General features: G+C 41.9%; 1 protein-coding gene across 2 annotated transcripts in view; it reads left to right on the top strand.

Moving 5' to 3' along the window:
• Window positions 1-16,922, top strand: part of COL22A1 (collagen type XXII alpha 1 chain) — a 237,065-nt gene that overhangs the window by 143,533 nt on the left and 76,610 nt on the right. For both annotated transcript variants that reach the window (XM_080381170.1, XM_080381171.1), the window contains 5 exons: window positions 1,228-1,281; window positions 3,018-3,053; window positions 4,643-4,672; window positions 5,545-5,598; window positions 6,557-6,610. In XM_080381170.1, coding sequence (XP_080237296.1) covers window positions 1,228-1,281; window positions 3,018-3,053; window positions 4,643-4,672; window positions 5,545-5,598; window positions 6,557-6,610 — 228 coding nt within the window. The remainder of the gene's footprint in view (window positions 1-1,227; window positions 1,282-3,017; window positions 3,054-4,642; window positions 4,673-5,544; window positions 5,599-6,556; window positions 6,611-16,922) is intronic.

Genomic DNA, 16,922 nt, shown 5'->3' with positions numbered 1-16,922 from the left:
GAGGCATCCTTTATTCTCAAGGATCTTCTGGTCTAAATACCAAAAGACAGAGTAAGAAGCAGAGGCTAAAAAGTGATTTGCCAAATGCATGCAGCTAATCATTGCCACCCTTGAGCCTCAAGCCTCTAGGATGCTGCGTCTGCATCCTATTCACTAGCCCTTGCTGTTTCCCTCTCTGGAGAACATAATCTGGAGGCATGTTTTTGCAGTTAGAGAGGTGAAGGAGTTGCACCTCGAATCCTCAGGGTGGTTCAACTTCAGGTGGTTGATCCTGCAGGTCACACAGACAAAGCGGCTGATGGGGTCTGACCTGAACATGCTTTACAAGCATGGCAGCCACGTGCTGCCCAAGGGCCTTGCTCTCACTCTTTTAGCAGCTAGAGTTTCAATTTGATTTTGTTGGGAAATTTTTTTGTTTCCATATTAGACACTCTTTTTGTATTTAGATGGCAAGGTGTTGTGTCATTAGCAGTCTTAATCTTTGTTAAATCTGTATCTTTCTTTCTGTAAGGTGATAGACATTTTTGCACTAAATGTTCTTCTGCTTCTTCGTGGTGGTTTGGATGATGAATCGTCACTCTGCTCTGTTCCTCAGCCACAGTTTACCCTATACTGAGAATTATTTGTCTAGTTAGTGTTTATCACTATCCTTATAAGATGGAAATGTTTTCTGGTGCTAGATGCAGCACTGGAATCACGATGCACTATATTCACTATGCCCATTACATTCTTTACAGACCTGGTTTATGCTTGCAGCAAATGTAGATGAAGTGAGAAATTGCAGAGAGATGTGAAAGTGGATGCTGATTGTTTACTGCTTCTAAGGAACAATTCCTCCCAGTGACATCTATTACAGAAGCTGGGTTTTTCTGAAGCTTTATTTGCCTTTATCCTGTCTAGACACCTAGCAGTGGGCAAATCTTCACGCCTGAATTTTATCCTATATTTTGTGTCTGACACTGATGTACTCCCTGAACTCCAGTCCTTCTAAACCAGCTGAAATTGGATTGCTGTTATCGTGGCTGCTGTGGCATCTCCATCCTTATTCCTCCTCCCTCTCCATGCACCAGAGCCAAGCTGTGTGTTGTATTAGCACCTACCCCAGTGCAATGTGCTGCCGATACCCAAACCTACAGCCTTATGTTTCTCCTGCACTTCAAGGGAATAGCAACTGATGACCTGCAGTATGTAACCAAAGATTTTTCTCTTTGTTTTACCTGTTTATAGGGCCCTGCTGGCAGCCCAGGCCCTCCAGGTGCCAGTGGGACCAAAGGAGAAAAGGTGAGTTGGGATGGGATGCACAGGAGGGATCTGGACACATGTTTGTTGATTATTCCTTGGGCCCTTGGCAATAGAAATATCAGGGCTGTTGGCCTAACATTTATATCATTTGTGTACAAGTGAAGCTTATATGCATTTCAGTGTTTCACTTTCCTGATGTTGCTTCAGTCTGAAATGGGTAAAAGTGTCTAGTTATAGCTCCTCTGCTCTTAGTTTAACCCTTGTAGTGGGACAGAGGGAAGTAGGGAGTAGTTTTCGACTGAGGAAGAGGAAATCTTCCTCACCTAAGAAAGGTGAATAGAAATGTCAATATGTTTGTGTCAATGCCGGTTTTCTGACCCAGGAGATGTAGAATGGACTTAGAAAGTGCCGATCAACTGAGCCCAACCCCCTTACCTGCAAAATAATTATTCACTGCTCTCAGCAGCAGTTTTGACCTCATTAATTTACAGAGTTGATAGAGTTTCCAGGACAGTCATATGTTTCCCTCTCAGGTAGAGGTGATGCTGTGGTTTTGGTATTTCCTACCCAGTTCTTAGGCATGAGTGGAAAGACATGCCCAGTTCTGGATTTTCTTTCTCCTTTTCTCCTCCAGATAAGGCAGTGAGCCTTATCCAAGAATGCAGAGATCAGAAGTAAATCTATCTCCCATTACTTTCCCACTCAGTTGCAACAGTTATAGGTGAGGTTTAAGAAGTACCTACAAGCAGTGTACTTCCACTGAGGTGATAAGCAGCAAGAAATTCTTTGTGCTTCAGCATGTGTGGAGTAGAGAGCAGTCTTGAGTTCATAACACTTCATCCGTATCTCTTGAAATGGCTGAATTTAAGGGTTCCAGAAGATGTTGAGCTCCTTTCTCCATTATTTTCAATGCAGCTGATGTGTGTCTCTTCAGTCCTTCTGGCATAGTATGGACTCTCTTTAGAATAAATAACAAATAGCAATTAAACATGTCTTAAGAGGAAAGAGTATGAATGATATGCTGGGTCGTTCAGAGACCTACATAAGTAATGAACAAATAGAGTATGAAAGGAAGCTATATAATAATTTTTGCATGTCTCTATATAAAGCAAAGGATATACCTTCTGGGTGCTTAGTCTTAAAACATAATAATGATGGACACTGCTGGAGAAAAATGGGCTGGAACAAACTGATAGCCTAGATGGCAAAAAATCACGTAAAGAGGATGTAGCATCTCAGTGTCCTGCAAACTTTCATAACATGATTCTTCTCTATAAAATGACTTTGGCAAAACTGTACCATTTCTCACATATTTTCTATTTGTGAAGATTTTTTGCTCATTAACAAACAAAAGCATTTTGGCCCCTTAATTCCATCCTGCAGACTCTGTTAGGGATCTAAGAATAAATCAGGTTTATTTGTGTGGTATGCATACACCAATTACAAGATTTTTGAAGCGCAGATTTAATCTTATGATGCATCCAGTGCATCATTCATTTTAAGTCACTAAATGTCATTAAAATCAATGTATAACAACACAGTAACAGAGAACACAATCAGTTCCTACATGTATTCATCTGCAGGACAGAGGAAACAGAGTTAATTGGGATTGCATGTTCATATCTATTAATTACAGCATGGTATTGAAAATAAGAATGTACTACAGTAGTTGGAAAACGTACTCAGAGGTTTGATTTTGGTTTATGTTATGTATTGTGCTATATTCTGTTCTGTGTTGTTTTGGTTTTTTTTATTTCTTTCATGTTTCCCTGCAGGGTGAACCAGGGCTTCCAGGACTGCCTGGCTCTTTAGTAAGATTTCTTTTTTAGACTTCTCAAACTCTGTAGGCATTATTGCATATGAGAAGAGAAGGTGGAAGCTGAAGGTGGGAGGACTTGATTGAGAGATGTTCTTAAATGTCTTTTCAAAAAAAAGTGAAGTTTAAGACAGTGAAGATTTTTTAAGAAGGCACGTGTTGGGTTCCAACATCAGATGCACTGCCACAATTTTGGGAAATTTTGAAATGTGAAGATCAGGACTTGAAGAGGCAATGAAGACGTTGCCTCACATGCATCAGAGGGAGCAATACTGTGACAAGAATGTGTGGTTTCCAGGACAGTTGCTGAGTTGATTCCTAGTGGCCTTTGGAAAACAGAGCCTGTAAAAGTTATAAAAGCAAATGAAATTTCAGAATTTAGTTGAATTAATGAGTGCCTTTGTCATGGGCTGGATGTGAAAGTTGGGATGGGAGACAAAAAAAATGAATTTCTGATGAGAGGGGATGAGCTTCCCTCGACTTTTATCAGAAAAAGTCCCGGTGGAATATGAGACAAGTAAGACCTGTTGTGCTGAAATCAGGAAAGCAGTGATAAAAAAGAAAACTGAGAAAATAGGAAAGGGGCGTTGGTCTTTCCCGTGGCACTAGATTTACATGCCTTTGTGCATCTCTCTGCCTTCAGCAATGCCAGAGAAATCACTAGCAGAGATGTAAAGATGTCCAGAGGTTAGTATTGTCTGTATAAAGAGATCATTTCCAAGTGAATGGAGAAAGAAGATTTACTACAATGTATGCAAAGGAGAGGTCTAGAACCCAGGTCTGCAGGGGCTGGTAACAAAACAGTTGGGGAGTATCCCTTTTACTTTCCAAAAAGTAGGATTAAAATTAGGAAACAGCACTCTCAGACTATTGGTAGAAAGCGTTAAAGGGCTGGTAATACCATGACGTTAACTGTAGCACGGTGCCAAAGAAGGACTGGGTACTAAAGGCAAGAATGAAAGCTGCCTGGTAATCATGAGAAAGGCAACAGGCAATTTCCTTGCTCAGAATGTAGTAGAAAGCAAAGGAGGGAGAAAGAGAGAGCTCTGAAATAAACCTGTTTGGGTAAGAGCTTTTTACTGTCCTGTTTAAATGTGAAATTAGTGACATGGCAGTCGTTGCCAAGAGATTTTGAAAGACACACATAAAACCTGAAAATGAGCTTAAAGTTCCAGGAGGCGGGTGGAGAACTGGTTGAACACGCACCATATCCAAAGTCAGCCTGCTATTTATATGATGCCTTCTGCATCCAATAGATCTTTGTAATTTAAAATAAGACATGAGCTGGGCAATTTACTAACTTATTTATACCAATGAGATAATGAATTAAGTTCTTACTGTTTATACAGCCACACAAATCACTTCATAGGTAACTGGGTGAGCAAACCTCGTGGCAAGCTGAGCTGTTTAAATAGAAACTATCCCCCAGCCTGCAAAAGGATTTGAGGAGCTGTAGCAGTTAGTGTGCATCTTGAGGGAATGGCGAGGGGAGAAAAATACACTGTGGGGAACCGTCATACCTCTGGCACCTTCTGCGCTGTCTTTCCTCTTCTTATCCTTTATGATTCTACATTTTCATTGCAGGTGCCTACTGAAGGCCTAAAAGGAGAGCAAGTAAGAGAGATTCAATATCTATTCTTCTGTTGCAAGGATACTTCCACGTAGCTCTGTTGCCTGATAGGTTAGATTTTGCTTTAAAATAATACATTAAATTAAAGTGGATAGAGCCATTGTCAGGCCATCAAGAATTAAGTTTTCTTATTTACAGTGGATAAAATTAATAAGAAAGGAAAAAGGGCAATGTCCTTTTCAGATTCGGTGAATCTAACATGAATGAGAAGTATAAACTGAGGGGTCAGCTATACGTTTCTTTACGTCCAGAGAAGTGTTAATATGAAACTTGAACTATTTGGACTTAATGATAAGTTTGTCACTGAACGTGGGCACTCAAATAGGGTAGACACCTGTTGCTTCAGTCTGTTAGTCCTACATATAAATAAAATATATTTTAATTTTGACTTTGTGTTGGTAGGCATATAATTTGTATTTAACTCTTATTTCACATAATGATATGCATCATATAAGTGATACTTTACAGCCCTTTGCAGCTGTGCTGGCTTGAGGGAAATGCCTGTGGAAGCCATTTTTGCAAGAATTGCTTTTCTCCACCACTGAACTCCAACCCACAGTGTTTTGTTGGAAAATCCGTGATAGCCCAATGTCTTTGCATGAGTTACTACCTTTGAAAAATAAAGAGCTAGTTACGGATAAATGCCTGCTGAGCGTGGGTGGATCCGTCTGTGTGCAGTCTAATGAGTGCTGATTAGTCAAGTAACCAAAGGATTAAAGAGAAAACCAGCTGGTCTCTGCACTGGTTCTTCAGGACCTATGAGGAAAGGGGTTGTATAGGTCTTGTAAAGATGTCCAACAGGACTAATGTTGTTTTTCATACAGATATTTTAACATTAAAAAAAATATTTCTGTAGGGAAAGCCTGGGCCACGAGGACCACAAGGCCAACCTGGATTTCCTGGACCTCCGGTAAGTTGTTTTTGTCACTGCTTGCCATTTCCAGAAACAGATACTCAGACTGGTATGAGGCATACAGGCAAAATTTTACATATTATTCAGGCACTAAGATTTTAGATTGCCCCCATCCTCCTGCTTTCTTCACTGTTGAGAGAAGGCCTCCTGCTGTGGATGGCCACTCTGGGCACATGGAGGTGACACCCAGGACATGGGCAGTCATTGCACAGAGACAGACTTTGCCTCAAGGCTGTTGTCATGAAGAACCTGATTGTCTTTCTGTTTCTAATGTCCTGAAGAGCTGTATGGGCGTTCAACGCATCTCAGAGAGACACTCACTGTTAATTAACTTGTAAGTTGTCCTAATGGATGTCAGGGAATGGTTGCTTTAAAACGGGTTGGCTTTATGCCCCAGTGTCATGGCTAAAATATTTTGTGGGTGAAAAATGAGAATTGGGTATGCGTGTTTATGCTTCGACACCATTTTTGCAACAATTTAGACATATCAGCATTGTCACTTTTGACTTAATTGTAGCTTATTCTAGTTATATTTTATATATATTACATATATAAAAATATATTTTATAACCCAGCTCTGCAGGAAATCTCTGTTCAGACTGTCACTGCTGTCTCATTTGCAAATATTCTTACTTCCTCCTTTTTGGTTTGTTGCATTCCACTGTTGATTAGGTTTTGTAAAATTGATGGTGTTGTGAAACTGCATTACTTAGGTAAATCTGGTTTAAATTATGTAATTTAGATATAGTTGTGTGCCCTGTATTTAATCAGGGAGTTGTCGCTTTTCTCTGTCCTGTTTTCTTACTCTCTTCTGCTCACAGGACAACGTAATTATCAGCTAGGAGTTGTCTAGGTAGCCATGCAGTAATGGTAGCATAAGCCAGCTGGGAAACGGTTATACAGTTCATTAGCTTTTCCTACTCAGTTAACTTTCTAAAACTTTTCTCTTTTAAAGGGAGAGGCTGGTCCAGAAGGCAAACCTGGAGTCCCTGGTTTACCAGGTCAAAGGGTGAGTTGCTGTTTTTATTTAATGTAAGTCTCAAGAGGCTGGGCACAACTTTGTTCAATAAGGTTTGGTACTTTGACCCACTTTACATATACTTTTCTACTTATTTAAGTATCCTGGAGGCCCAGATCCTTTCCTCTATTCCTTCTTTATGGTCCAGCAGCGTTCAGTACCTCTTGGAGTCCACAGGTTGTATGCAATGCCCTGTGGGACCCTAGGAAAATGTCTTTCTTGTCGTTTGCTCTCCTGTCTTTATATCTGCTCATTGCGGCCAAGAGGATTCTTGATATGACTCTGAGTGTGTAGAGCCACTAGTAATATGGACAGGTTGAAAGTTCAGAGAAATGCTGTTGTCCTGGAAGTCAAATAAATGTAAAGACACTTGCATTACTTATTATTTTTGGTTCTGTTTGGTCTGTACTCAAACAGAAGGTCCCACAAAATGAGAGATAGTATACCATTCTCTGCCAGAAGTTTAGATAGTTTCCTCTTGTTAAAAAAAAAAAACAAAAAACAAAAACGAATACTGGATTTTCTCTGACTCAGAGTTACATTTGGAATATTTGAGTACTGATAAAAAGTGAAATTTATAGTGGGCCTGATATTATTACATGCATACTCTGAACCTGCCTTTCCTTGCTTCAGACCATTTGTATGAAGAACATCTCACTAGACAACAGATAAGGGTGGAAGTGAGACACCTGTTTAACTGTTGTGGAGGCAGTCACTTCAGTCTCAGTACTGTGGTTTGATGAGTTACTTTTTAAACTAGTTACAGAGACTTGGTCATAGTTGAATCCATTGAGGAGATCATGGGGGTTGCCGGTAATGCTTTTTGCAGTTGAGTCAGCACCGGTGCTGTTAGAAGACTGGGTGTGCGAGTGCTACTTGTGAGCATGGGAGGGTTATGGAGAGAGGACAGCACAGGGAAGGAATATATACCTTGGTAGGTGGTTTTCCACAGACTTGACATTGAATTGCATGACATTAAATTGAGCTGTAAGTGACTTCTATGAATCTTCTCCTTGGGAAGATGGGGCACACAGTCTTGTGTTAATCCCACAGTGAAAAAGGGCATTTACTTGCTTTCTTGTACTTTTTCAGTCTTTAGAAAATACCACCTTATCGCTTTAGCCACTAACTGTGCTGTGCTTTACTTAGGAGTTGACAAGTTTTGAATTGTCCTGGTTTTAAAGCCTGCTATGAAACATTGTTTCTTCAATAAGATTAACAGAGCATGTTAGCTGGGTGAAGGACAGGGATCCCTCAGGTTCTGCAGCAGGGCACAAAATGCTCCTGCTAATGATCATTTGATTAGAGATGTCATTTGATCCATACTGTCTTTGAATGTTTCCCTAGACTTTTTTGTGCCTAGCTAGTTAGACTACTTCTCCTAAGGGTCTTTATTAGGCACCAGGCATCTTAGGTAGATATATATATTTTTTTTTAAATAAAGGCCATTGTTCACTGACTGAATGTGAGATGAATCAAAGTCCTGGGCTTGGTGGATCTACATGGATAACCTACATGTGGGAGAGAGAACAGATTAGCAGATACTACTGATTCACCATTAATGCAGTTCTTGACAAAGTACAAACATAAATCCAGGCATTGATTACCATCTTACATAAATTTGGCTGCAGAAAGCAAGTATCTCTCTAGACAGGCTTAGAAGTTAAAATGCCAAGAACAGTAATGTCAAATATCTGTTTGAGCCTAGCTTTGAATGACTGGCTTTGAGGTGAGGGCATGCTCTGAAGGCACAGCTCAGAGTTGTAATGAGCCCTGAATGCTGCTCTCCAGCAGCATAGCCTGGTGTTGAGGACATGATGCCTCAGTATCATTTGTGGCTCCTGCCCTGGCTTGTTGTAAGACTTGACTTGCTGGCTGGATATTAGGAAAAATTTCTCCACTGAAAAATTTCTTCTGGCTCCCCAGGGAAGTGGTGGAGTCACCATCCCTGGAGGTATTTAAAAGATGTGTAGATGTGGCATTTATGGACATGGTTTAGTGGTGGACTTGGCAATGCCGATTAATGGTTGGACCTAATCTTAAGGGGTTTTTTCAACCTAGATGATTCTATGATTCTAAACTATTCTATGATTTTATTCTAAGACACACGCATTGCTTCTGCACCCCCTGTGAGCAGGAGTGTAAGACTGTACAGGTATGTGATCAAACCAAACACCCAGAGCAGCAGTGTGAGCATCAAGTTGTTTAACACTGAGCATTTTCTCCAGCACACCTTTGGGTCATGCCAAATAATTGTCTCCTACGAATGTCCCTGCAGTGCAAGGTGACTGTATTTGGCAGGTTGGGTAACAAAGGCAATCCTTATTTGTGAGGAAGGTTTACTGGCATGCTAAGGCCAGAAAAATCAGACGTAGCTAGAGGCAGATTTGGGATTCCTTTTTAGCAGACCTGTGTAGAACAGATGAAATTCACTGTCTGCTTGCCTGGTCCCTCTACTCTTATACTGGTGAGGTTTCAAGATATGATGCTGCACCAGTTTATATCGCCTGAAAATTTGGTTCCTCAGGTACTTTTTAAATATTCTGCACTACTGTCTTGTAACAAAAGGGATAGATTACGGTGCAACATTGACTTCAAGACACTTTCCAAGTAGCATGCTCCAAAGGGACTGATGTGTTTTGCAGTATGATTCGACCTCAGTTTTGCATTATGGTCCTCAACCAAGATGTAAATGAAGTCATCACACGCACAGAGTCCCTGTCGTGACTCAGGGATGCAGACATGACAATTTCTTGGAGTTCTTAAAAGTGTGCAGTGCTTTAGTTAGCTGTAACACAGCTGGCACAAACCACTAATGGACTAAAGGCATGTTTGGAACCATTTCATAGAGGAATTCATGTCTCGTAACACGGTTCACTGGAAATGAAGGACTCTGATCTGTGCAAAGGCAGAGGCAATGTTGGCTGGTGTTAGAAATATAATGCAAGAGCCACCTACACAGTGTGTAGATTTCATAGAAGATTACATACTGTGCCAAATACTCCAGTGACAGTTTGGCTGACAGGAATAGGGTCATACATCTTGGAAAGATTTCTAGGAAAAGAGGAAGTATGATGTTCTTTAGGCCTGAAGTTGCTGTTCCTGTTATTGCTGAAGAAATAAAAGAATACATGTGATAATACAGTTGCCAATAAACAAGACATAATCTTTAGAGTCACCATTATATAGTAAAGAAAGTGTCAGTTTCATTTTTTTAAGATGGCTACTGCAAGCTTAATCTTTCATTTAAACGTGTTCATCATGCTTGCATAAATGTTTTACCATCACCGTTGCTTAGACTGCACATTTCTTGGAGCAGTTGCAAAGTCTTCTGCGAATGTGTGATACTGGTATGCTTGAATAAGTAACTGGGGTGAAGAATCCCTCTCATCATGGCTTCTGATGGTCCAAGTCTTCTTCTGGACTTGGTATTACAGATTGCTTGAGACCATGCTTAAGACCAAGAACCAGTATTAGCTCAGTACTGTGGCCAGTCCTGTTTAATATCTTTATCGATGATCTGGATGAGGGGTTTGAGTGCACCCTCAGGAAGATTGCAGGTGACACCAAGTTGGGCAGGAGTGGTGATCTGTTTGAGGGCAGGAAGGCTCTGCAGAGGGACCTGGACAGGCTGGACTGATGGGCCAAGGCCAATTGTATGAGGTTCAACAAGGCTCAGCGCTGGGTCCTGCACTTGGGTCACACCAACCCCACACAGTGCTACAGGCTGGGGCAGAGTGGCTGGGAAGCTGCACAGCAGAAAAGGACCTGAGGGTGCTGGTTGACAGCTGGCTGAACATGAGCCAGCAGTGTGCCCAGGTGGCCAAGGAGGCCAAAGGCATCCTGGCTTGTATCAGACACAGTGTGGCCAGCAGAACAGGAGCAGTGATTGTCCTCCTGTACTGGGCACTGATGAGGCTGCCCCTTGAATCCTGTGTTCGGTTTTGGGCCCCTCACTTCAACACATACATTTTGGTGCTGGAGCATGTCTGGAGAAGGGCAATGAAGCTGGTGAAAGGTCTAGAGTCTTATGAGGAGCAGCTGAGGGACCTGGGGTTGTTTAGCCTGGAGGAAAGGAGGCCCAGGGGAGACCTTATTGCTCTCTACAACTACCTGAAAAGAGGCTGTAAACAGGTGAAGGTAGGTCAGTTCTCCCAGATAACAAGTGATAGGACAAGAGAAAACAGCCTCTAGTTGCCAGGGGAGGTTTAGACTGGATATTAGGAAAAATGTCTTCCCTGAAAGGGTTGTCAAGTGCTGGAACAGGCTGCCCAGGGAAGTGGTTGAGTCACCATCCCTGGAGATACTTAGAAGACGTAGATGTAGCACTTGGGGACATGGTTTAGTGGTGGACTTGCAGTGTTAGGTTAACGGTTGGACTCAATGATCTCAAGGGTCTTTTCCAACCTAAATGAGTCGATGATTCTCTTCTCTGTCTCTGTTGCCTTTTGAGGGCTTGCCACCAAATCAGTCGTGTTATCTGCAAGCATTAAGAACTTTAGATATAGTCCAGCCATACCCAGGAGGTCACCTCCAAATCATTTAGAGCAACATGGTGTTGCTCTCAGACAAACTTTCAAGAAGTTATGGATAAGAGAGGAGCACACTCACAGCCGTTCTCAAAAGCAGAAGGGTCACTGGTGAGTCATGAAAAGTGTGTCTGAATGCTGGGATTTGCAGCTTTGCAGGAGGATGGGATCTGAGGGATCAGAGGACAGTCTGAAGAAGATACTACAGGACTTTAATTGGCGTTAGAAAAAGAAAGGCCCCTGAGCTGGCTGCAGGATGTGGTAGAGCATCTTTCTAATGTTTTGTTTAGAAAAAAAAAAAAAGGAAAGTAGGCATGTTTGCGAACAGAGAGTGAAGGGAATGTTGTGCTCTAAAAAAAAGCTGATGGTATTATAGAGATCTGTTTCCCAAATTTATCATAAGTTGAGCTTGCTGTATATGAACCTCTTCCTCCTGCAGCCCATTCCCAGGAGCTCTGATATGGACCATGTGTTTTTGGTGTAACTATAATAATGCATGCTCACAGCCATAGCTCTTTAACTTGGAAAGCTAATTGGAAGGCTGCTTACATTTTGTGGAGTAGCCCACTAGTGGAAGCACACTAAGGGGAGCATAAGCTGGGAGGACAGATTGCCTTTTGGACATTTAAAAGCACTTCTCTGTTAGCCTGCTTTAATTGCAGGTCTTGAAGTGTTTTATAGACACAGAAAAAAATGTGCTATCTCCCTGGTACATCTGCTGGACTGCTAATCTGACGATTCACATCCATCGTTTGATCCTGATGGGGGACAGGATATAACAACTACAACTGGAACCAAACAACTGGGTTATGTTCATTTTACTAGGCAGCTGCTTCTTCTAAGTGTCTGGCACCTGACGTCTCTATTTTGACAATGATACCCTCATATCAAAAGCACACAGTGGGAAGAAAGAAGTTTTGCTGGGTTTATGTGTCCCATAAGACCTTTGAGTGATAGGCAGTACTGTCTCCCTGATTTTACTAAAACTGTCTGAAAAAGAGTAGAAATCTGAGAGTCTAGTTTAATTTTAGGGTGGTTTTGTGGGTTTTTTCTCTCTTTCTGTCCTCTTCTTTCTTCTGTGAAACTGAAGAGAACTGAAGTACTTTGCTTCCACTTTGAAGTTTTTTGACACCTGATCTGCTGAAATATTTGTTGGAAATAAACCCAACTTTTTTTGCTTGATGAACACAAAAGATGCAGATGTATGGCATGTTCCTGGAAAGCACACAGATCTTTGGGTAATCCATCCTAAACACAGAGTTCTTCTGAAGCATGCTCAATAACTTAGTTTTCAAGGATTTGCCTCTTATTGACACAAATTCATTCAAGGGATTGAAATTTCAGAAGAACACCGAGAGAAAATGTTTATTCTATAGCAGTACTTTCTACACATGCATGAGGTGGCAGCTGCCCAAACCCATTTTGGGTTTGACGTGCTGTAGTGCAGCCTAGCTTTCTAAATTCGCTTTTTCAAAATTTTCCCATGTTCCAAGAACAGTCAGTACAAAAGAAAAGAAAAACCCAGGGTATCGTAGGATATTAAAAACACTCATGGGAAAAAGTTTTAAAGGAAATTATCTTTTTTAAAAAGGGAACCTTTAATGAACGTCCATCCCCATGTTTAAGACTTCAATGTACATGAGTCAGGAAGATAAGTAATAGTAATTCCCCATTTTTCAAGTTACTTCATGCACAAAATAATTTATATGAAGCATGGAATGAGAGCAAATTGGATGTAGAAACAGAGATAACTTTGAAAAAATTTACTGCAGGACCCTTTTTTCATGAGTTAATTGCAAAGTTCAGTGTCACGGTCCAGCAGGTTGGAGGCCAGAGGAATGAGTGCAGCTCTAGCAGTGAATTACAAAGGGGTGTCTTCTGTGTCTTTAATTCAGCTGTCATGTTTCAGCAGGTTTTCATGTTCATGTGTCCACATCCCCTGAATGTTTATTGCTGAAGTCAGAGCAGCACAAAAAGCTTAACAGACCTTTCTTGACTCTTTATAACTAGATTACAAGGCTATGGGTCTATGTAAATGGTGCATAGTTGTTTCACAATAGTCCATAAAGGATCCTGTTAAAATTGGGGACTACTGGTTTCAGGGCACACCCTCCACCCAGAGGAGATGTGTTAAAGAGCACTTGCCAACACAGGAAAGGTTAATCCCTCTTAGTTGCCATGGGGAAGATGAATTTATCACACCTCTGGAGGGCTGCTGAGCTCTTCTTTGTGCTTTTGATAGAGGAACAGGAATACGTGTATTTGACTGTCCCCTTCCTGATCCACCTCTCTCCTGTCTAAGAGGGTTGTTGCATAGATGTTCCTGTTCTGGCCAGTCACAATTTGAAATGGGCAGTCAACACTGTTTCAACTCTTATTTCTCTGTGTATGAACTCCCCTTGATTTGAACTAACTTAGACTTGCAAGGTCCAAGGGAAAGAGCTTGGTCTCTCCAGGGAGAGACACATAAATAATCCAGGAGAGAAAGGAGAATGTTTGCCCACCAAATTGAGCAGACTTTTTGGAAGGAGCCAGTCCCAAAGTGCAATCTCTCTCAATGTCCAGAAGTCCTTACAGGCCTTTTTTTCCTGTGTCACAGTAGTCCCAGTAATCACCCATAAGCTGGCCAGCCCTCATGGTATTTGCATCCTCAGAATAAGGAGATTTTCTCACTTTGTAATTTATTGTCATTGCTTGATACATATGGAGACTAAAAGGCTAAGGGGCCTCAAACTGATTATCATTGCTGTGTTTGTTCTGGCTTCTCTAGTAACGTAGAGGTAAAAAGACAGGGCTGAAAGGGGTAATCCTAACATCCCATATAGTTTACAGAGGAAATAGTTGGCATTTATACTAGCAGTCATATTCATTCACAATTAAGGATGCTTCCTATGCACTTGGTACTAAATCCACACCTGTTCCTGGGGCCAAACCTCAAAGAAAAACATGCTATGAAAATATATGGCCACTCTGGCTATTGAACAGCAAGATGAGAAATGTTCTTGGGCTATGATACCTTTCAAAATTTTCCCTCTCGCAGAGTGGGGCCCACATTTTTACTTGGTTCACTGTGTTCCATATAGTAGACACCTTTCTGATGGATGGTTGTGTTTGTATGTATTTGCGGGTGCTTGAAATATTCAGGTGATGTTGCCTGCCCTGGCAAAGTTCAATCATGCAGAAATCGAAACGTAAGCAAAGCAACAGAAAGAAGTAAAAAGGGATTGATGGCATACTTTAAATCCAGAGTGATGCTGTAATTGTCAGTGAGGTAAATATATCTATTTCCAATAAAACACACATTTTTAACTGTGCTATTTTTCAAATTGCTGATGAAAGCAAATGACATATTTCATATAGTCAAAGAATACACATTTTCACATGCTTACCTGATTCTTGCTATAAGTAACAGAGCATAATTGCTGGTTTTCTCTGTCATATTAGGCGATGTGACATTTTGCTGAGCTTTGCTCTCATAGGTATAATTTCTCCCAGCAAGTATTTCCGTACTTTATAGACAGGCTGTAATGTTGTGGAGAGAACCTGTTGTAGTTTGATTTTGGCTAACTTCTGCACGATCAAAATGTTCCCTTCACAATGGGAAATTACACTCTCACCCTCTCTGTCGGTATAATTACAAGCTGCTTTAAGGAATCTGTGTGTTTTGAAAAGCACCAAAGCTTCTCAGCATTATACCCGAGGAAAGGATAGGCTCCTCTCACATCTCTCATTGCTGCCTTGGATTAGCATGCCTGGTCATCAGCGTGGAGACAGAGCAATGGGGGTATACTTGTAACAGGAGGCAAAACATGTCCTTCCTCTGCTTTCTTGGCTTTTGAGATTGATATCGGGAGGAGGTGGTGCTGCTACAAACTTCCTCAGGTTCCCCAAGTAATATTTTACAGTTGAGACGAAGTTTCCAAAAAGCAGCAGTTCAGCAAACTGTAACGAGATAATCCCTCTAAGATTTAAAGCTGCTAAAGCTACACTCTTACGGACCTCCAAAATAAAGTCTACATGTACTACTCGCATCTCTTCACTTGTGATGTTACAAGGCTTGTTGGGATTTTGTTGACCTGAACACCAATGCATGTATCACCCATTGTGGTTTTGTATAAAGTACATAACAAGGTATGTTCATGCTCTCCAACTTGTGATATCTGATTTAGAGTGAAGCCAATTCTGTTATGCTCCTTTAAGGGCTTATAAGCATTTTTGATATCAGGTTCCTGCCTCTAATGCAGTCTCTGAATTAGAGTCTGAGGAGATGTATAAACATTGCAAGGGGAGGTGTAAAGTGGGTGCTAATTATACCCAATGACAACCTAGGTTGATGGGACATGGATAAGTCACAGAATGGTCAGGGTTGGAAGGGACTTTGCACAGTCACATCCAGGTGGGTTTTGAATATCTCCAGAGGAGACCCCACAGCCTTTCTGGGCAGCCTGTGCCAAGGCTCTGTCACCATCAAAGGAAAGGATTTTTTCCTCATGTTCAAATGGAACTTCCTGTGCTGCAGTTTGTGCCCATTGTCCCTTGTCCTGTCGCTGGGCACCACTGAAAAGAGCCTGGCCCCGTCCTCTTGACAATCACCCTTATGATATTTGTAGACACTGATAAGGCCCCATCTCAGTCTTCTCTTTTCCAGCATAAACAGCCCCAGCTCTCTCAGCCCTCCCTCAGACGGGAGATGCTCCAGTCCCCTCACCATCCCTGTAGCCTCTGCCGGACCCTCCCCAGCAGTTCCCTGTCTCTGGAACTGGGGAGCCCAGCACTGGGCACAGCACTCCAGGCGCAGCCTCCCCAGGGCAGAGCAGAGGGGCAGGGTCACCTCCCTCCACCCGCTGGCCACGCTCCTCCTCATGCCCCCCAGGGTCCCACTGACCTTCTTGGCCACGAGGACACACTGCTGGCCCACGGGCAACTTGCTGCCCACCAGCACCCCCAGGCCCCTCTCTGCAGAGGTGCCCCCCAGCAGGTCACCCCCACCTCACCCAGCTTCCTGGGCTTGCCCATGGGATGCTGTGGGAGACAGTGTCAAAAGCCTTGCTGAGGCCAAGGTAGGCAACATCTACTGCTTGCCCCTCATCTACTCAGCCAGCTCTTTTCTGAATCAGTTACACTGTGTTGTGTGCTGGCCTCAGCGCTGTAGCTGTGAAATCAGCCACTTTAATGTGTAGCTCCTGCTTTGATAAAAGCTGGAGGCGGCATGCAGGCATACTCATCCCCCATGCCTGGCTCCACACGCTGCATCCTGTATGCTCTATTCATAAGCTTATATACTCCTATTAGTATTTTAACAGTGTCCTTTGCATGGTCACCTTGGCAGCTGCCAAAATGAACATCTTTAACTAGAAAACATATGTGGAATTATGTGGTGATGTGAGTCCTTCAGGTTAAAAATGGGAACTTTTTGACTCTGACAAGCAATAAAATGATGGATCTTGAAACAGTAGAAGGAACACTCATGAACAGTGCATGTACTTGAGTATATAATATAGATTTTTGTTGGTGTTAGGGTCCTGGAAATGACTACAAACTCTGATGCCCAAGGACCTCATAATCACTCCTTTAATTTTCTTCTTAAATTCTTCTTCTGTATATGACAGCTGCTTTTTTTGTTATGAGAACAATAAGGAAAAGATTAGATTCTGACACTCCAGCTGATTAATCTCAGTCAAAACTGGGGAAAATGTCATGAAATTTTTTTTTGTTTGTGATGTTTTAGCTTTTTCATTCAAGTCAGTGGGAAGCTGTTGGTTATAGATGTTGTT

Source organism: Falco punctatus, assembly GCF_963210335.1.
Source record: "Falco punctatus genome assembly, chromosome: 3".
Lineage (NCBI taxonomy): Eukaryota > Metazoa > Chordata > Aves > Falconiformes > Falconidae > Falco > Falco punctatus.
The sequence above is the reverse complement of the archived record's forward strand: the minus strand, read 5'-3'. Positions and strand labels throughout refer to the sequence as shown.